This window comes from Diaphorina citri, unplaced genomic scaffold (genome assembly GCF_000475195.1).
Source record: "Diaphorina citri unplaced genomic scaffold, Diaci psyllid genome assembly version 1.1 scaffold2561, whole genome shotgun sequence".
NCBI lineage: Eukaryota > Metazoa > Arthropoda > Insecta > Hemiptera > Psyllidae > Diaphorina > Diaphorina citri.
Window position 1 is genome coordinate 11,094 of NW_007379981.1, and position 21,990 is coordinate 33,083.

General features: G+C 36.5%; 1 protein-coding gene and 1 long non-coding RNA gene across 2 annotated transcripts in view; one reads left to right on the plus strand and one right to left on the minus strand.

Moving 5' to 3' along the window:
• LOC113471518 overlaps window positions 1-818 on the plus strand; it is a 2,708-nt gene extending 1,890 nt beyond the window's left edge. Inside the window, exon 2 of the long non-coding RNA XR_003394187.1 lies at window positions 556-818. This is a non-coding gene — a long non-coding RNA (uncharacterized LOC113471518). The remainder of the gene's footprint in view (window positions 1-555) is intronic.
• A 12,092-nt stretch (window positions 819-12,910) lies between these two features.
• LOC103519143 lies at window positions 12,911-18,213 on the minus strand. The gene is made up of 3 exons (XM_026830740.1): window positions 18,013-18,213; window positions 16,864-16,988; window positions 12,911-13,964 (listed from the first exon to the last, which is right to left on the minus strand). The coding sequence occupies exons 1-3, from the start codon at window positions 18,050-18,052 to the stop codon at window positions 13,107-13,109; spliced, it is 1,023 nt and encodes a 340-aa protein (XP_026686541.1). The 5' UTR covers window positions 18,053-18,213; the 3' UTR covers window positions 12,911-13,106.
• Between the last annotated feature and the right edge of the window lie 3,777 nt (window positions 18,214-21,990).

Consider the following 21,990-nt stretch of genomic DNA (forward strand, 5'->3'; position numbering starts at 1 on the left):
TACGTACGTACGTTACGTACGTACGTACGTTACGTACAGACCATGGGCTAAAAATCACTTTTTTGACATCAGGGGATCCCAAAACGGATATTTCCAACCATTTCCCGATTTTGAAAATTTGGACCGATTGCAATACTTTCATTACTAGTACAGCTCCGCTATACTGTAGTAATAGAAAGTAAAAAGTAAAAGAGAAGGTGGAAATTAGTCCCCCTGCGGGTAATGTAGCCCGTGGCCCCATAAGTTTTCATACTGGGTTACCCAAAAGTCCGAGAGTGGTCTCGGATCCTCCTAACTGTCTTCATCTCCTAACTGTCTTCATGTGCAGTTTTGAAATTTTGCATGGTAACGTATCCTAAAATGAACCATTTGGATATGTGAGTAGTTCTTCAGGGGCGGACTCAAGCTCAGAACGTTCTCCAAGGAGTATTTCAACTGACTCTACATAAGTACCATCGGAAAAATGTTTCAATCGTGCATACTCGGTTTTAAATTTGTCAAATAGAGTTCTGTCTAAAAATATGGAATCATACAGGAATTTCTCAAGTCTACGAGGTAAATTACTCCAGTAGCAAAAAAAAAAAATCTTAAAACAAGTGTCAACCGCTTCAAAAAACAAATTCAACAGGTATTTTGTGTCATCTATTTCAACGTATGCTTCATCAACTTGGAAAATATCGGGGCATATACGGTTGGAGGGTTCTGCCTAGAGTCGTGTAGGTACTTTTCCTTTCGTAATTGGATGACCTCACCTATTTGGGAACTACCCTTTACGTGGGTGATAAATCCATCCTGTACCTCGGATCTAGAGGGCTTCCAATATTTACATATCTGCTTTCTTTGCCTTAAAAAAAAAAGAGAGAATAGATCTATCTAACTATGAAGTCTTAATAAATTGTAAAAATGAAAAAAGTAAAAGAGAAGGTGGATATATCAACTTTAAAATATTAAATGCGAACCGCCTATTTCTGACACACCTTGTTAATCAGCATATAAAACAGGCAATGTTGTGGACTACCTGCATCAATTCCCAAGCTTGAGGTTGCTGGATGGTTACAAGCTAAGTATAACAATATCGTGGTCGGACTGGTCGGGGTGAAATTCAAATTTTACAGAAAAAGTTTCCAAGTTATAATATTAATTTACATTTTGAAATAGACAACAATACTTTGATTCTTTTGGGCACCAGTCTTCAATGTAAATTTGATCTATCTATAGGGTGTCCCGCGAACGACTGTACAACGCTTGAGGGTTGATGCAGGACCTAAAGGACTACCAGAAAAAGCTATCTGGACAGATCCGATTTTCAACAGGGGCGGAGTTATGAAGGATTTTGTTTTTCAAAATTTTTCATACCTTGTCCCCTTAAAACGCCTTTATCTCTTGAACCAATAAAGTTAATAAAAAAATGATTGAACCATTGAAAAGAACACAAAATTTACTAAAAGATAAGGTTCCCTGTTTTGATAAAACCCTCCCTCAAACATCGTGTTGCAGCTATAGCGGCTTAAATTTCGTGAAATGAGAGTATGAGTTTCGCAAGAAGAAAATTCCCGTGTCACACTATCAGGAATTTTGTTCAGGACACACTATCAGGAATTTTGTTCAGGACTTTCGTGAAACATCTCCATCAGAATAACAGTTAGAGAAATACGTAAGGGTAATAGAAAGTAACAATATCTACCTACTTGATTATGTCCTCAACAAACTCAACATTTACCTGTTCATACAGAGCTCACTTAGCCCCAACCTCAAGAACATATTGGAAATATTGCCCATCAGAAGATAAACCCTACAATACAGGGAAAAATAGGTAATCAATTCGACGTAGGTATACATACTTTCTACTATCTTACAGTCAGAAAGTAGTTACTCGTAGATAACTATGGCCAAATTTTGGTATCAGAACTATACTTCTGCGACTTGGAGGTATGATTTTTTCCACGCCCTCTCGCGGTGAAGAGGGATTATGGTCTCCTATGATTTGTACCTAGTTATATGTATCTTTTTATTGTATATTAAATCCAATAAAAAATCAAAATTTTGCAACAAGATCTGCAATTTTTGTATAATGATGGTAGACTCCATAACTTTGTGCATTTCCATTTATTTTAATTTTTTGTCTAAACACACAGTGTCTACCACGGTCTGTGTTGAGATCAAGCTGATTTCACCCTACTCCCCTGATTCCAGGGCACTAGGTATTACCTACATACTGATGGAGGGGTGGGGGGGAAGTCCCCCCTCTGATAAATCTCCTGCATCTCCAGGTGTTCAGAGCTCCTAGGCTTTCCATGTGGGGTTCCACCATCATAGGTTATACCCGTAACCCCCCCCTCTCTCTCTCTCTCTCTCTCTCTCTTGTAGATTAGTAAGCGCGTACTCGATGGCGTATTTCCTGTCCTTTTTTCCCATAGACAGGGTAGGAGATGTAGGATTTTTATGTCTTGGATAAGGATTGAACCAGAGAAGTATTGTTCTCTAGGAGATTTGCGTAAACCCGTACCTATGTATAGGCAGCTAAAAATCTAAAATGTTTTTACCTTAGACTTAGATTTTGCAAACGTGTTTTGGGATATCTTCGCAATATACCACCGAATTCGACCTTTCTCAAACTGTTTTTCACGGTTCTGTCCTATTGCAAGTTTTCTTATAAAATTTTACTGTGTAAATATAGATATTGTAAAACTGAATGACTTCCTGGAAAAACAAGACTCGAAAACGAAGGCCGCGGTAGCAATAGACGCTGGGTACGTATGTGGTTGTTCAGGTCCCAGACACGCATAATTGGTTTTACCTTTTAACCAATGATTACCTACCTACCCTTGCCACCCTGTAGAAACGAGTACAGTAAACGGTTTTCAGGCATACACATGAAAGGTACGTTATGACGGGGGCAAAAAAGGCCAAGGGAGTAGGTAGGGGGGATTCATGTAGTATTAGAGGGGGGCTCCTAAGTCTGAATTGTTATCAGGGAATAATAATATGATTGAATTTGAAATCAGGAAGGGGAGGGGGAGAGAGTTCATCATTCCCCTATAATGCTTTTATCTCAGCTCACTCAATGTTTTTCAATCTTGTCTTGAAAACGACATCGACAGGGCGCTGTCCTTTTTTCCCATAGACAGGGTGGGAGATGTAGGATTTTTATGTCTTCGATGAGGATTGAACCAGAGAGTAAAGTATTGTTCTCTAGGAGATTTGCGTAAACCCGTACCTATGTACAGGCAGCTAAAAATCTAAAATGTTTTTATCTTAGACTTAGATTTTGCAAACGTGTTCTGGGATATCTTCGCAATATACGACCGAATTCGACCTTTCTCAGACTATTTTTCACGGTCCTGTCCTATTGCAAGTTTTCTTATAAAATTTTATTGTGTAACTAAATATAAATATTGTAAAACTGAAACTGAATGACTTCCTGGAAAAACAAGACTCGAAACCGAAGGCCGCGGTAGCAATAGACGCTGGTACGTATTATGTGGTTGTTCAGGCCCCAGCCACGCACAATTGGTTTTACCTTTTAACCAATGACTACCTACCCTTGCCACCCTGTAGAAACGAGTACAGTAAACGGTTTTCAGGGATACACATGAAAGGTACGTTATGACGGGGGCAAAAAAGGCCAAGGGAGTAGGTAGGGGGGATTCATGTAGTATTAGAGGGGGGCTCCTACGTGTGATACCAGGGGCGTAGATGTCGTAGCCTGAAGACCCCCAAAGAGGATTCAGTGGGGGACGTGTTGAAAATGTGCCGAAATGTACTTAGGTAACTTCTAGTATTGATAAAATCCAAAAAGCTTGTCTGCGATTATACTTCTACGTAATTTTACTTCCCTTTTTCCTTCGAAAATGTCTTCAAATTCATTCCCTTTCCTTCCCTTCCTCCCGCCACACACCATTTTATATCTATATACCTTTTACACTTTATGTACCTTCTACCTATCTATCTATGTACCTACCTATATGATTTTAGCTCCCCTACACTCCACCTTCCTTCCTCCCTATATCTTACAATGTAACACTATGCTAAAAACATTGGAAACTTGTTACAAATTTTCTAATATTACAAATTGCTTTTAGCACTAGCGTGTTGTAAGAAAAGAAAATTTCATCTAATATGATGAGGAAGAGGAGTACCACTTTCTCCACCTTCTCTTCCTCCTCTTACTCCTTCTTCTTTTCTTCAAGTATTATTATTATTTTCTCCTTCAATCTTCTTCTTGCTTTTCTCTATCTCGTTAAAAAGGAGATATATTTTCCTAGTAGGTTGTCTTGCCACAGGGCCGATTTTTATAATCCTAACATGATTTGATAGCGAGAAATAGTGAAAATTTTAACTTTAATTTTAATGTATGATTTATTCGTGATTTCCTGAAAGTAACTTTACATGCCTAAATTACTTGGACTTAAGAGTACTTGTTCAGTATGGTGAGGAGAAGATTACCAGAGAAAGCCCTTTTGTAGATAATATGCTGCTCTTCTGTGGGGTTTCTTTACACCAATACTTGATGGATAGATGCTAGATGGGTAACAATAGCAACTGAAACCTGAAATCCCTTATGAAAATAGGTATGTACCGTAAATTTGACTTTTCTTGAATTTGGTCCAATATTTTGGGTTTGTTTTGCGAAACTCCGGGGATGACTTTGGATTCTCGATCCTGCCAGCTCATTTCGTAGATAATGTTCCAAAAGAATCACGTTGATATCTCCATTATTCATCAAGATACTCAAGTTTTTGTAAAATCCTCCTAATATACTTTTCTATGGAAATCAAAAACTTCAATGCTGTTTTATCTACTCGACACTCGATTTTGGTCTTTGGGTCGTTCTTCAATAAAACGTTTCAATTTCACAGGTAATGGTACTAATGATCTTTCTAAACGCATGTAAACATTGTAAACTGCCTAGATTAGATACAAGGTTTTAAGTTAGCACCAAACTTATAATTGGTATCATTAGATGAGATCTCTAAGATATCACCTACGTAGATAAACTGAAAGCCAAATTCCACTAGAAAACAAATACATGGATCAATATCACTTACGAGTGAGTAGTAGATAAAGCAAAAATAAAGATGAGGAACTTACCTTTCAAAACAATCACACACGAGGTTTTTTCTTTAAAAAAGTAGATAATAAATAGGAAAATAAATAAATGGAAACACTATAAAATACCACAAAAACAATCAGTTAGAAAGAAATTAGAAGTATTAGAACAATAAATTATAGCGCAAATATTCAGAGAAAACACACCAAAGAACAATTAAAATAAAACGAACAATTTATTAAACAATAAATTAAATAATAACTGTCTTGAGAATTGAAATTTGTCGAAAATTTCCGTTTTCTACGTCTCTCGGTAAGGAGTTTTCGCTGGTGGGAAACTGGTGAATGAAGAGAAAATTTCCTCTTATCAGTGAAAATGACGGAAAACTCTCCTCTGTTTTGGAGAAAGGGTGGCAGAGAGGGGTGGATTTTGCCTTTTGTGTTCTGTTTTCGCCAGGAAGAGGAGACAAAGCTTTCGTGAGCGAACAGTGTGCGCATGCGCCGAAACAGACTTTTGTTGAGATGAGAGATGGAGCGGTGGCAGAGAGGGGTGGATTTTGCCTTTTGTGTTCTGTTTTTCGCCAGGAAGAGGAGACAAAGCTTTCGTGAGCGAACAGTGTGCGCATGCGCCGAAACAGACTTTTGTTGAGATGAGAGATGGAGGGGGAGAGGAGGGGGGACAAAAGATTTCAGTGCGTATACAGGGTGACTGGAAAAGTTTCATTATTATAGTTTTTTATTTTATTATTATTACTTTTTTTAAGCGATAAATAAATATATTTTTCTTTTGTATGAACTAGTAAGTATGAGTCGTCTATGTTTTCTTCTTCTTTTTTTCCATGTCTGATTTAGAAGATGGGTAATTCATCAGAGGTTGTATTGTGAGTTGAGACCATCCAGTATATTTTCTTTTAACAAAAAAAAAAGCACTAGGTATACAATCTAAGTAGGTATTAACATTAATATTGTTATTATTCTGGTATGATTTTTGTTCACTTTTCAAGAGCTTTCAAACGAAATAATTAACAGTGATTAAAGGCTTTGTTTTTTAACCTATTGAATTTATCTGTGCAACAATATCCTCAATACATCAACATTTCTTATAAATGTAGAAACAATATGTTTCAGAAGCATTTTGTAACATATAGGTCTTCCGTATGCGTACGACACTCATATCTTGACAATATTAATGTATCAAATAAATCTCATTATAACATAATGAAATCCTTTAGGCACATCTATATCCCTTTGAAAGTGCACTTAACAATCCACATATCAACGTTACAAGTTTCAGGTCTTCATATTTCAGTATGTTTCACACGTATTTAAGGTGATACAACTATATCCAGTTAATTTTGCGCCTAACAATACTGACTTGGAATTTTTTTTTTTCAGTGTATGTTTCACATTTGATTATATGATGTTACCTTGATTGATTATATGATTTTCAGCACATAATTATCTGGTGGTGTTTAATCTTTTTCGTCAATATAGTTGCTTTTCTGTTTAGAAAATTATGTGACTAGGTATATGGATCCAGATATCCATTGATATCTGGATATAATGAGGTTCGTGGTTTGTTTGCATTTTATTAGTGGATGTGCCAACTGCTTTAGTGAATATTTTGATGATTGTTACATAAGCTGATGGCTCTTTAGCTCCTCTGCAAATTCCTTACTTACTCGGGATCTAAGGTTCGAGATCCCAGATTACCTCTATTACAAATATTACAATAATAGCATATGGGTACTACATCTATAAATATTGTTACAACATCAATAGCATATGGGTACTACATTTTACATATTAGAAAAACTTTCTAGAAACTTTTGAACCATTTGAACCAAACTTTTTCGTTGTGAAATTTCTATTAGGAGACCAGTAGGTATGAAGTTTCATGAAGCAGGCCCCCCTAGGCTCAGGTCTGGGTGATAGTAGAGAACTCATCAGAGACATGACTTGGCAGAAATCTTATTTACATATTAGAGAAACTTTCTAGAAACTTTTGAACCATTTGAACCAAACATTTTCGTTGTGAAATTTCTATTAGGAGACCAGTATGAAGTTTCATGAAGCAGGCCCCCCTAGGCTCAGGTCTGGGTGATAGTAGAGAACTCATCAGAGACATGACTTGGCAGAAATCTTGTCTTGTCTTCTGGCTTTCTGATGTGGCATATTACTACAGATCTAGCAGAGTATGTGCGAGTTTTCAAAGTCATGCTGTGTGTGTGCACTGGAACCAAACGCAACATCATCTCTCTCTATGTCTATATTTGTATCAACTGTTCTCAGACTTTTGGTGTTAACGTCTTGAGCCGAATACTTACCAGCAAAATTTTCATCAAGGTCAGCTCCCATGGCGTAGTGGTCACTGCACTCGCCTTGCACGCGGGAGACCCGGGTTCGATTCCCGGCGGGGTCAAGAAATTTATCTATATTTGTATCAACTGTTCTCAGACTTTTGGTGTTAACGTCTTGAGCCGAATACCCACCAGCAAAATTTTCATCAGAAATTTAATATTGTTCGATTGTTTCTCAACAATCCAGAAATGTTTTTACAACAATCCAGCAACTTTTCTACTCATTTTTCTTAGCTTTTAGTAGGTGATGGGTTTTATCTTGAAAGATGCTCAACTTTGAAACATTTATTTCGCAACTGTTGGGAAACAAATGTCTCCGTGGGTACCTACTACCTACTGGGTTTAATTTATGTTGCCGATTTTTCTTTTTATTTTGCTTATGTCCAGACATTGATGTTGATTTTGAAGCTATCTTTCGATTTTTTTTACGTTTTATTTTATGTCTTGAGTTCCCACTTTAGGAACTTCCTATCTGTATCGACCTTAAACTGTAACACTTTTCTCCTCCATACATTTATCTCGTCCAACTCTAATGATATTGTAAATACACTCATCATCATCATCATCATCTAACGTTTTGATTTCTCTAATAAATATTATTAGAAGAAATATGTGATTTGAGGTATTACATATTAGTCTAACGTTTTGATTTCTCTAATAAATATTATTAGAAGAAATATGTGATTTGAGATATTACATATTAGTCTCGTTGATAGGTTGAATTTTCAGTGTCGATAATTCTATACACTGAAAAAAAAATGTGTCCGTAATACGAGGAATTTGATGTGTTACCCAGTGATTTCCTTTTAAAACTGCTACAGCGTGCCTTCCTGATGCAACACAAATAAGATCTAACGTTTTGATTTCTCTAATAAATATTATTAGAAGAAATATGTGATTTGAGGTATTACATATTAGTCTCGTTGATAGGTTGAATTTTGAGCGTCGATAATTCTAATGTTTCACATTTGATTATATGATTTTCAGCACATAATTATCTAGTGGTGTTTAATCTTTTTCGTCAATATAGTTGCTTTTCTGTTTAGAAAATTATGTGACTAGGTATATGGATCCAGATATCCATTGATATCTGGATATAATGAGGTTCGTAGTTTGTTTGCATTTTATTAGTGGATGTGCCAACTGCTTTAGTGAATATTTTGATGATTGTTACATAAGCCTATGGCTCTTTAGCTCCTCTGCAAATTCCTTACTTACTCGGGATCTAAGGTTCGAGATCCCAGATTACCTCTATTACAAATATTACAATCATATTGTTACAACATCAATAGCATATGGGTACTACATCTATAAATATTGTTACAACGTCTATAGCATATGGGTACTGCATCTCTAAATATTGTTACAACATCAATAGCATATGGGTACTACATCTATAAATATTGTTACAACGTCTATAGCATATGGGTACTACAATATTACAATACAGTTTGTCCATTTCATATTATTACTAACGAGATCCTGAAGGAAAAATGTCTCGACTTGGAAATTGAAAACCGATTACGACATTTTGTTCCGTGAAACCCGAGTAGGCTGAAGTTGCTGGAACCGGTTTTTGCTGAATATTTTACTTCGTAAGCGCTGGGAGCTTACTTTAAAATCTCCTCTATTTTATACAGAGGTGAGAGAGGATCTCTCTCTCTCTCTCGTGTTGCAGCTTTTCCCAGATTGTAATGCTTAACAAAATTATGGAAAACATGGACAAAGCAAGATTACCCCTTTAGAAATTGTGTTGCGAAATTGTCGTATCAAGTCCACATTTAGGAATCAAAAGCTACCAATAACATGCAACACCGAAAATATGTGGTTAGCAAATGAGAAAGCATGCCATTCTCGTGGGAAAATATCATTTGATTGGCATTTTGATTTTGATGGTCCGGACACGGAAAAAAAAAAGAAAAAGGAAATATTGTTCTGTCGTACAACATTATTGTTCGATATTTCCAAGTGTGGACCTTCCTTTGGACACGCCACAGAAAAAGGAAATATTGTTCTGTCGTACAACATTATTGTTCGATATTTCCAAGTGTGGACCTTCCTTTGGACACGCCACATTTCCCAGATTGTAATGCTTAACGAAACTATGGAAAACATATAGACAAAGCAGGATTACCCCTTTAGAAATTGTGTTGCGAAATTGTCGTATCAAGTCCACATTTAGGAATCAAAACCAAAAGCTACGAGTACCGATAACATGCAACACCGAAAATATGTGGTTAGCAAATGAGAAAGCAACGAGAATGGTATGCCATTCTCGTGGGAAAATATCATTTGATTGTCATTTTGATTTTGATGGTCCGCACACGGAAAAAAAGAAAAAGGAAATATTCTGTTGTACAACATTATTGTTCGATATTTCCAAGTGTGGACCTTCCTTTGGACTCGCCACTGTTGACATGTCAACAAGTCAGCCAGCCAGAGTCATAAAATATTCAATTATTCATAATAACTGACATACCCCTCCTATTCTCCACTGCCTCCTCCTAAATGAAAATAACGTCCCCTTGGTTACAGTGTAACCCCACACCACTCAATATATCGATAATACTGGGGTTAGGCAAAGTCGGAGCTCATGCGAGCACCAGTAGTAAACTAGTCATACACCAAGCTCCAAGGTGACGACGAGCAATCCCCTATGCCAAAGATGCAATACCATGGCAATCACATTGGACCTAGAAGGCTTTTCAGTTTTCAGCCAAAATCTGGTACACCTTTGATTATTAGTTCCCACACAGCCCATATTTTTGAGGATGAGTAAAAAACAATTTGTGAAATCTAGGCTAGAATGCATGACACTTGAACAAAAAATTCTCGAAAAAAATATAGTGTTCTTTCGAGAATTTCATGAGAAAACAAACTACGTCGAAAGTTCCTAAAAATAAAAGTTTTTTTTTCTGACAAAAGTTATGGTTGTGGCCCCGTATTGGCAACTGTTGATGCACATATTGTTTTCAAAAGCTCCACAAACTTTCGTCTCACCCTGAATTCAAAACGAGCATTTTGTCGGAAAAATACATTTGGGAATTGTATTACGAGTATTGTCACAAAAGTTATACACGCCAGAGGAGAACTCAACAATATTGACACAAATAAATACAATGCCACATCAGTCATCAGTTATAATAGTCCACTATTACCAAAATGTCTGACGGGGAGGAACCCCAACCATACCGGTGTTTTGACATGAAATTATCCTGAAACTTTTTGAGCTTTCCATCGCCATGGTCATGAATCAATTCAGCAAATAATTACTGTCCCAAAGTTTCAGTTTTGACAATTTTGTGGAAAGGTTGAGGGGTGATTGTTCAAAGTTGTCATAAAATATGAACGAACCATAGTTGATAGTGGATAGATGAGAATGGCGTTTGTTTTTGAACTCGGACATACAAATACAAATACATTATCACGTTAGGTATTTAATGTAATTTCTAGTCAGCAATCTAATACATGGAAGCTACAAAAAATTGAGAGAACTGCAACTGCTGAGGTCAGGACTTGTCCCATAAGCGAAGAGAGACGGAAGATAGGATAGGAGAAAGCCGGCGCTTATAAGGCAGATGCGCTACCCTCCAATCTAACCAGTCTGGCTTCAGACACTTTACAGAACAAATTTCATACCACCGATCTTCGTCCCAAAAAAGCAAATATAGTTAAAAAAATTTGTTGGAAATTAATTTTAATTGATCTACCTAGATGTTCGGCGAATGATAAACGCCTTACCTGTCAGTCGACCTGACACTAGTAGATAATCACAGACTTAATCTTGACAGGTCTCTCTGATGGCTCACAACACCTACACCGTATGTTTACCACAGGGTAACACCTTCTTGACAGGGCGCTCCTGGAAATCATTGTTCTCCTGTGATTCCTTTCAAATGTCTACAGGAATCCTGTGGAAAATCTTGAGGGATCCCTCAAGGATCCGCTGATATAGTTATCTTCAGGAATTTTGTGAAAGATTGGCAGAACTCAGAAATTCTGTAGACCTGTAGATCAGGATTCAAGAATCCAATCCCGTGTCACACTATCAGGAATTTTGTTCAGGACTTTCGTGAAACATCTCCTTCAGAATAACAGTTAGAGAACAATATCTACCTACTTGATTGTGTCCTCAATAAACTCAACATTTACCTGTTCATACGGAGCTCACTTAGCCCCAACCTCAAGAACAACACAAATATTGAAAAATAACTTTTAAACTACACAGTGTAAACCTTAATAACGCCACCAAATAACTCAAGAACTCCACCATATAACTCGACCACATTTCGCACGCCATCACCCTGTATCCTAACGTTCCCCTTAAAATAAAGAAATACGTGTTTTAGGATTTTTCCGAATTCCAAACAGTTCTCGAGTTTTCAGGGGTGGCAACTTTTTTTTAAAACACCTGTATAAGCATTTTTTTACTTTCTATTACTACAGTATAGCTAGATCAAATTTACATTGAAGACTGGTGCCCAAAAGAATCAAAGTATTGTTGGGCTATTACACAGTATGTCCCAGAAGTCCTAGTAGGACCCCTTGTAACTTTTGAACGGCTTGGAATATTGAAGTTCTGTTTTATTCTAAAGATAGGAAAGGGCCCATGGCAAATTCGATGGTGATATTAAAATCCCGGTTTGAACCCCGGAAGTGGCACTTTTTGTATAAAAGTGATCATTTCTCGCGAATTTCAAATGAGAACCCCTATTTTTTATTTCATTTTCGAATTCTACGTCGAATTTCATGGGGGAACCACATAATCTATTGCTATTATTGGTAAGTGGTAAGTACGGAGGGGGCGAGATTTTTTCATCCTGAACTATTGACGTGACATATCAAATCAGTGTAGTTTTAGGTGCTGAATAACGTGGTGACATTAGTTTTTCGTTATCTTTCATTTCAGAGGTCTTGGTTGTAAGAGTATGTTTCAACATCCCCTATTCCCAAGACCTCAAAAATGAAAGATAACGAAAAACTAATGCCACCACGTTATTCAGCGCCTAAAACTACACAAATTTGATATATCACATCCCTTGTTCAGGATGAAAAAAATCTCGCCCCCCGTACTTACCACTTACCAATAATAGCAATAGATTATGTGGTTCCCCCATGAAATTCGACGTAGAATTCGAAAATGCAATAAAAAATAGGGGTTCTCATTTGAAATTCGCGAGAAATGATCACTTTTATACAAAAAGTGCCACTTCCGGGGTTCGAACCGGGATTTTGATATCACCATCGAATTTGCCATGGGCCCTTTCTTATCTTTAGAATAAAACAGAACTTCAATATTCCAAGCCGTTCAAAAGTTATAAGGCCCTCGCTAGGACTTCTGGGACATACTGTATAGGTATTTTACTTTTATCAACTTGGTTCTTAACAAACAATAATGTGGCCAAGGTATTGTTTTACATTTTTTTTTTTATGTTTCACATGTCACACATTTATTTTTGTTGAAATAAAATCATCAATTTGAAAAAGAAAAATTGCAAGTCCGGGATTCGATTATTAACATCTCAACCTTAACCATTCTGTACCTATTTTCAATAATGGTAGGTTTTGGTATCTTTGTGTTGTTATTTGACTTGGCCGTATTTTTAGATATCACAACTTTGGTAGGCCACACTTTTTGAGAGGTGCTAAAGAACTTGGCCCCTTTTTTAATGGTAATTTTTTTGTGGGATTTGAATTTCACCCCGACCAGTCCGACCACGATATTGTTTTACTTACCAGCTTGTAACCATCCAGCAACCTCAAGCTTGGGAATTGATGTAGATAGTCCACAACATTGCCTGGTTTATAGATTTCTTTTATCCTCTCATCATGTGTTACTTCCCATAAGTATTCAACACTTGTTAAATCTGAGACCGTGTTTTTCAAATACTCAATATTTGCTAACACTTCTGGATCACTAATCTGAAGAGTGCCTTGAATGTCCTTCTCAGCAGGTTCCTGAGTAACCTTCTTCTTATTACTTCCAGCTACAGAGCAGCTTCTCTTCTTTTTTTTTCTTGCACTCTGAATGGCAGCATATAGCGTGCCACTGCCATTCTTATGAACATTTGGTATGGGCCTCTCGTAATAAACTTCTGGGTTTTTCTCTCCTGGAAAAATTTTACATATTTCGTTGGCCAAGTATGTGAGATCAGCAACCGAAATGTGACGTTGTGGGTATGGTTCCAGAATAGAATTTATTAGAATGACAGAAATGGATGTCCTATGCCCATCCCTAAGGCAACCATTATTAGCTTTGGCAAATTCAAGTGCACTTTGTCCATCAAATTTTTTGATGAGACATTTCTTTACAAAGTTGGGTTCATAGATATTCACAAGCTGTGATTGTGAAGAAACAGGTGAGAGGGGTTCAATGTAAGAGTTTGCACTTGAACATGATGAATTCTCAAATGAACTATTTATAGATGTTGTTTGAGGGTACTGGTAAGAAGGACCTGGTTGACTTATATCTAAACTGTACGGGCTGAACTCAATTCTGTTATTGGAGACTAGTGGGACCTGAAGAGAGTCACTGGGATTGGAAACTAGTGGGACCTGAAATTAGAGGAAAAAAATATATATATATATATAATACTAAAATAAATATATTCAGACCATCATGACGGAAAAATTTTGCCTGTAGTACAATCACTGATAATCCATAAGCCAAAAATAAAGAATTGAACACAGAGAAATTTTCAAATTGAAAGCTAGATTACTATGGGACGTAACCAACCCTAACAACAAACTCAAAAAATTCAAATGTGATGTAAACATATGGGAATCTAGCTATAGAGGAAACCGCCATGAAGAGGTGGTACTAACTTGTATGAGAATAGGCCATACCCTCATCACCCATAACCACCTATTCAAAAAAGAGCCGTCCCCTTATATGTCAATGCGGTGAAAGAGTGACAGCCATCCACATCCTGGAGTGCCCTAGACTCACACCAGCCCGGTCCTCCCTCCCCACCCCTTTCTCTCTGCAAGACAAGACGGAGGAAAAATTTCATATACCTAGGTCAGCTTCTGAGTGTAAATGGACAGTGGCCTGAAATTGGTAGGAGATGTGATAAATAGGAATCTATATAAATCTGCAGTGAGTATAGAGCATAAAAGGAATTTGTGGGAAATGACTGTGTTACCTACAATGACGTATGGGTGTGAAACATGGGTGATGAGTGCAAAAGTGAAAAATAAGTTGAGAGTTACGGTGAGAGCTATGGAGAGATACATGTTGGGAAAGACAAGGCGTGATAGAGTGAGAAATACTGAAATACAGTAGTGATGAAAGTGACAGGTTTTAAGGACATCGTGAAAGTGATTATGAAAAGAAAGTGGAAATGGGCGGGTCATATTGCAAGGACAAGGGACAACAGGTGGACGAAAAAGGTAATGGAATGGTATCCAAGAGACAGAAAGAGAGGAAGAGGTAGACCTAAGGATAAATGGGACAAAGAAATGAGTTTAGTGTGTGGAGGAGTGACATGGAGGAGAGTGGCGGATAAAAAATATGAAAAAGTGCCCCTTTTTGTCCTCTTTAATTCCATTATCTTGAATTTTCTGAGAAATCATTATTTACGGAGATATTAACGATACCAAAGGAGAATCCGTCAATTTCCTACGTTACTATGAATCCCTGTCCACCAGTTTCTTTCTATCGCCGCACCGAATTTTTCTTGGTGTTGTTGGTGTTGGTGGTGGTGTTGTTGTTGTTGTTGTTGTTGTTGTTGTTGTTGTTGTTGGTGTTGGTGTTGTTGTTGGTGTTGTTGTTGGTGTTGTTGTTGGTGTTGGTGTTGTTGTTGGTGTTGTTGGTGTTGGTGTTGTTGTTGTTGTTGTTGTTGTTGTTGGTGTTGTTGTTGGTGTTGTTGGTGTTGTTGGTGTTGTTGGTGTTGTTGTTGGTGTTGTTGTTGGTGTTGTTGGTGTTGTTGGTGTTGTTGTTGTTGTTGTTGTTGTTGTTGTTGTTGTTGTTGTTGTTGTTGATGTTGTTGATGTTGTTGTTTTTGTTGTTGTTTTTGTTGTTGGTGTTGTTGTTGGTGTTGTTGTTGGTGTTGTTGTTGGTGTTGTTGTTGGTGTTGTTGTTGGTGTTGTTGTTGGTGTTGTTGTTGTTGTTGTTGTTCTTGGTGTTGTTGGTGTTGGTTTGTTGTTGTTGTTGTTGTTGTTGGTGTTGTTGTTGGTGTTGTTGTTGTTGTTGTTGTTGTTGTTGTTGTTGTTGGTGGTGGTGTTGGTGGTGTTGGTGTTGGTGGTGTTGTTGTTGTTGGTGGTGTTGTTGTTGTTGGTGTTGTTGTTGTTGGTGTTGTTGTTGGTGTTGTTGTTGTTGGTGTTGTTGTTTGTTTTGTTGTTTGTGTTGTTTTTGGAGGAAAATTCGGTGCGGCGGAAGAAAGAAACAGTTGGACAGGGATTCATAGTATGTCATAGTAATGTAGGAAATTGACGGATTCTCCTTTTGTATCGTTAATATCTCCGTAAATAATGATTTCTCGGAAAATTCAAGATAATGGAATTAAGGAGGACAAACAGGGGTACTTTTTCATATTTTTTATTTCAATGGGTTTCAGTGGAAACTTGAAGAAAAATCGGATTGAAAAAATGGTAGTTTTTAAAGAGATACAAAGAAATCTTTTTCTCAAGCCTCTGGTTGTGTTTGAGGGAGGGTTTTATCAAAACAGGGAACCTTATCTTTTAGTAAATTTTGTGTTCTTTTCAATGGTTCAATCATTTTTTTATTAACTTTATTGGTTCAAGAGATAAAGGCGTTTTAAGGGGACAAGGTGTGAAAAATGTTGAAAAACAGAAAATCCTTCATAACTCCGCCCCTTTAGTTACTATTTTAAGATATGTCAAATGTCAATATTTTACTGTACAAATAAAGGCTATTACTATTACTAATACTAAAATAAAGGTATTCAGACCGTCATGACGGAAAAATTTTGCCCGTAAGTAGTACAATCACTGATAATTCATAAGCCAAAAATAAAGAATTGAACACAGAGAAATTTTCAAATTGAAAGCTAGGTTACTATAGGACGTAACCAACCCTAACAACAAACTCAAAAAAATCAAATGTGATGTAAACATATGGGAATCTAGCTGTAGAGGAAACCGCCATGAAGAGGTGGTACTAACTTGTATGAGAATAGGCCATACCCTCATCACCCATAACCACCTATTCAAAAAAGAGCCGTCCCCTATATGTCAATGCGGTGAAAGAGTGACAGCCATCCACGTCCTGGAGTGCCCTAGACTCACACCAGCCCGGTCCTCCCTCCCCACCCCTTTCTCTCTGCAAGACAAGACGGAGGGGGTGGATTCCCTTTTCCTATAGGTACTTGAAATGTATAGAGGTCTACACAAAAATTTAATCCCTGAACCGGACTTGGAGCAAAGGACAACAAAATGTTAAAGCAGCTGAATTTAAAAAGAAAAAAAAGCTAGGTTAATGCTTAACACTTACCACAATGGATTCAGGCTCTGCTGCAAGTATGGTATACAACGGCATGTCCAATGGTGGTTTCACTTGTTGTTCCAATTGTAGCTTGGGTCTTGTATTTTTTGAATTTACTGTTAAGACCTCCTGTTCTGAAACAAAACACAATATTTCTGTAGATTATTGCATCTACACTATACTTAAAGTTGTGTGAGTGTGTGTAATTGTGTATCCACTGTATAACATTTACTGAGACTAAGCAAATCAGCATGACTTTTGCATCTATTTCATTTAGATCTCTCTTTATTTAAAAAAAAAAAAAAAAAAAAAAAAAAAAAAAAAAAAAAACAAACAATTGGATAGTTTGCCAAAGCATGTCCATCCATCCGACTACTAGAAATAGAAACATGCAACTACTGAAAGGAAATTTTAGTTTAAATCAAATCATGTATTCTTTGTGGTGAACGGAGGTTGCTAGGACATTTTAGTGAATTTATATATATATTATTAGGTATTATTATTTTATTTTTTTTTAGCTGTTAGTCGATTTCCGAAAATTATATCTCGATGTAAAACAAACTCTGTCTGCCTCAGTTGATAAGCTGAAGGAAAACATATTGACACTGCTGAGAGAGAAATTAGAGTCTTCCCGTGACGCGGATTGCAAAACAAACATTCGAAACACGTTGGCCCTGATACCACCTACTGATTTATCATCACACAAACAAACAAACCATGTTATCTTTTTGGTAAAATAATATCAAAAATTTGTGGGTATCACAGCATTACAGTTCTTTAAATTACCTACTTAATAATCATAATTCTCAATGCTCGTTTCATTGACTTGTAATGTCCCCAATGGTTGCAACTTGATTCAGGTAGCTACCGAGATGTCCTCACAAGGTAACTATGCAGAAGTCATGTCCGTGGAAAAGAAAAGCTCCTTTTGTAGGTATTTAACCTAACCCTATGATAACACTAATCACTGCTCTAATTGTGAAAACTCCTTCTTGCGTTTAACCTAACCCAATAATAACACTTGTCACTGCTCGTTTGTGCCAGTTCCTTTAGTAGCAATATTCCACGGATGTGACTTCTGCACAAGTACCAATTCCTTTAAAAAAGAAGAAAAAAAACTATTAAAGAACTGAAAAATGAGGGGGAAAATATCCTTACCTACTTCAAGCAACTCTCTGTCTCTGAGCTCTTGGTCCATGATGCTAGTAGGTTAGGTCTAGGTAGTTAGGTAAGTACTCAACACACATTACACACTAGGTAAGTATATTTTGTTATTCAAAATGAAAATATTTATTCTTGTCACAGTTCTATACCTACTGTTCTTGTCACTCACTGTTCTTTTTCTATTATTTTTTATTTTGAAAAGACAAGACAAAAGAAATTTGTATTTTGTTCCGCTGAAAAGAAAAATGAAATTTGTCAGATCCTGAATGAAAGTCAGAAATAGAAAGTAAAAAAATGATCAACAGTCTGTTGTTACCACGTATCAAGTATCACTATCACTAATCACATCACCACATTGAGACAAATTTGAAGATTGGATGAAGTGATGAACAGGTTTTTGTATAGCGGTCACATGTAACTGCTGCATTACTGTTACTGCGCAATATCCACTTCTGCTGGCGCTTAATGAAGTTAAAATCAAGTACCTAACTGCGAGATTTCAAAACCCAACTCACTTGTGAATGGGGAGCTCATTTGTCAGGGAATTTTCGTCTCGCGTGGGATTTTCATTTGACTTGGGGGGAAATTTTCTATCATTTCAATTTTCAATCATTTGTGAGGTTATGAAAAGTTAAAGTTTCCGATCCAAACCAAAGTTGAAGTTACAAAAGATTTTCCAAGTTGACATCTCATTTCTCATTTTAACTGTTTTACTTTCTACTTTCTAGGAAGAAACTATTGTGTTTGTGTAGCCTTTATGAGAAACGTTTTTAAAAAATTATAGTACACACCAAAAAATTAAGAAATGGTAGGAAATATATCTACTAAAAATATGCATGTAACATTAAATTTGTAACCTAACTTAACTCACAAGTCACACTTCAGTTTCTTCATTTGAATTACTAGAAACTGGAATTTAGTTTATGTAGGTAGTTAGGTAGTATGATGAATGAAGTACCTATACTTGAAATTGTATGAACATCCTTTAGTAAAATCTTTAGGTATTTAAAATCCCCTTCAATTCCTTTACTATTACATAGGTATTATTATTTTTATTTATTACCTATTATTATTATTATTTTATTTTTTTTATCGCAGACATTATTTTAAACTCCTTTAAAACGGAAACACTGCACATAAGTAATATATGTTAGGTAGGTATTTAGGATTAAGAATCACTAAAGAAAAAAATGAACATGTTGATTATTAGGTATTATTATTTTTAGTGAGCACCACACTTACCTATCTACGATGTATTTAAATAATAATAATATTAAGACGGACCCCGACGACGTGTTCGCCGCGGCCCGTCTACTACGAATCACAGTTGCAAACTGATTTGACTATGAATATGAACAGTATGAACCTAAATGAATAAATTCCGAAAATATCGGAGATAAGTTAATTGGAAATTATCAAGTCTCAAAAGGAATATTGTTGGATCACTGACGTGAATTTTTGCTGCAAATATAATTCCCTGTGCTGCATAAGTAATTGTTGTAACAATGGGAATATCTTTGCCTCAAACCAGACGGTACCAATGCAACATCAATAGTGATATTATTATATTTGTACTACAAGAGGAATCCTTTTATCAGTCAAATTATCTTGATAATCATCTTATAGCAAAAGGAATATAGTTTCATCACGAACGTTACTTTCGCTACAAATATAAAGTCATTGTACTGCAAAAAATAATTTTTGTAGCAATGAGAATATCTTTGTCTCAAGTCAGAGGTACTATTGCAACATCAATAAGGATATTATTTTATTTGTACTACAAGAGGAATCCTTTTATCAGTCAAATGAACTTGATAATCATCTTATAGCAAACGGAATATAGTTTCATCACAAACGTTACTTTCGCTACAAATACAAAGTCACTGTACTGCATAAATAATTCTTGTAACAACGAGAATATCTTTGTCTCAAGTCAGAGGTACTATTGCAACATCAATAAGGATATTATTTTATTTGTACCACAAGAGGAATCCTTTTATCAGTCAAATTATCTCGATAATCATCTTATAGCGAAAGGAATATAGTTTCATCACAAACGTTACTTTCGCTACAAATATAAAGTCACTGTACTGCAAAAATAATTTTTGTTGCAATGAGAATATCTTTGTCTCAAGTCAGAGGTACTATTGCAACATCAATAAGGATATTATTTTATTTGTACTACAAGAGGAATCATTTTATGATGAGGAAGAGGAGTACCACTTCCTCCACCTTCTCTTCCTTCTTCTTCTCCTCGTCCTTTTCTTACTCTTCCTCTTCTTCTTTTCTTGAAGTATTATTATTATTTTCTCCTTCAATCTTCTTCTTGCTTTTCTCTATCTCGTTAAAAAGGAGATATATTTTCCTAGTAGGTTGTCTTTGCATAAATAATTCTTGTAACAATGAGAATATCTTTGTCTCAAGTCAGAGGTACTATTGCAACATCAATAAGGATATTATTTTATTTGTACTACAAGAGGAATCCTTTTATCGGTCAAATGATCTTGATAATCATCTTATAGCAAAAGGAATATAGTTTCATCACAAACGTTACTTTCGCTACAAATACGAGTCACTGTACTATTTATACCTTCCTTCGTCTTTTTCGTTCGTTACCATTACCATTCATTCAACCCTGTTCACTTTTGTCTCTGGTGTGACATGATGTCAGGTGTACTTACCAGATTTCATCACTTTGTTCTCTCCCATTTAGTCTCCTCCCTAACCTCCTTTCTCCCCTCCCTTCTCCTCCATCCTATCATTTTCTTCCCGCTCTCTCTCCTCTCCCTCTTCCCGCCCTCTTCCTCACTTTATACTACATTGTACTAGATAGTACCTACATACGTAGATGGAAACTGTTTTCTCTCTCTCTCTCTCTCTCTCTCTCTCTCTCTCCGTTATTTCTCTGGAAGAGAGAGAGAGCATCTCTCAATCCAGACAACATTTTTTAAAAGTAAATAACACGAGGGCATTAGTAAGAAGGACTTGTTCTCTCCCATTTAGTCTCCTCCCTTTCCTCCTTTCTCCCCTCCCTTCTCCTCCATCCTATCATTTTCTTCCCGCTCTCTCTCCTCTCTCTCCTCCCCCTCTTCTTCACATTATACATTGAACTAGAATACTAGATAGTACCTACATACGTAGATGGAAACGTTTTTTTTTTCTCTCTCTGTTATTTCTCTGGAAGAGAGAGAGAGCATCTCTCAATCCAGACAACATTTTTTAAAAGTAAATAACACGAGGGCATTAGTAAGAAGGAGAGAGAGAGAGAGGGAGTGGAAATGAGGAAAGAACTCTTGATGGAAAAAAATAGAGCAAAAAACCCCTTGTATAGAAAAACTTTAGGGGCGGGGCAGGGGTAAAATATTCATTAACTAATGGGCCAAATAATCTAAAAAAATTATAAAATCTCCAGATTTTTTTCCTCCTCCTCGGTTCGTTTCTCTTGGAGATGGGCAGTGTCGGATATGAGTTTCCATTGTGGGGTTGGAAAGAAAAAATTGATGGAAGGGATGATTTTGTCTTGGAAAAGAAAAATCCTGAGATTCGAACTGCAGGCCCCCCGCCCCGGTTTTAAATCCAGCCTTACTTAGCAACTGCACTACTGAGCCTATTTCTTCATTAAGGAATACGTAACTTAATTTGCTATCCTTTGTGTAACATTGCAAGTCATTTTTAAAAGAGGTTTGATAGAGGGAACTGTATTTGCTAAGGTCTTATCATCCCTAAAGCAAAGAAAGATCCAAGATCTAAATCTTGTCTCCATTGAAACATATCGCCAGTCGCCACTGATTTACATACAACCTTGCCCTCCCACCGAATCCCGCCCTGTCTTGTAAAAAATAATGCGGGGGAGTTTTCCAGCATTTTCCACTTTTTTTTCTAGAGAGAAAAAAGGAAGATATTTTTTTAAAATGTCTAAGTATATTATTATGTCGTTATTGTTGTTTTATTTAAAAGGTTTTTTGTAAACCA

What these genes read in the sequence shown, in the direction of transcription:
- LOC103519143 (XM_026830740.1), bottom strand. Translation starts at nt 18,052, where the DNA reads ATGGACCAAGAGCTCAGAGACAGAGAGTTGCTTGAAGTAG. An exon ending in CAGAGAGTTGCTTGAAGTAG is followed by an intron (nt 16,989 to 18,012) that starts GTAAGGATATTT and finishes GTTTTGTTTCAG; the next exon opens with AACAGGAGGTCTTAACAGTA. An exon ending in CAGAGCCTGAATCCATTGTG is followed by an intron (nt 13,965 to 16,863) that starts GTAAGTGTTAAG and finishes CTCTAATTTCAG; the next exon opens with GTCCCACTAGTTTCCAATCC.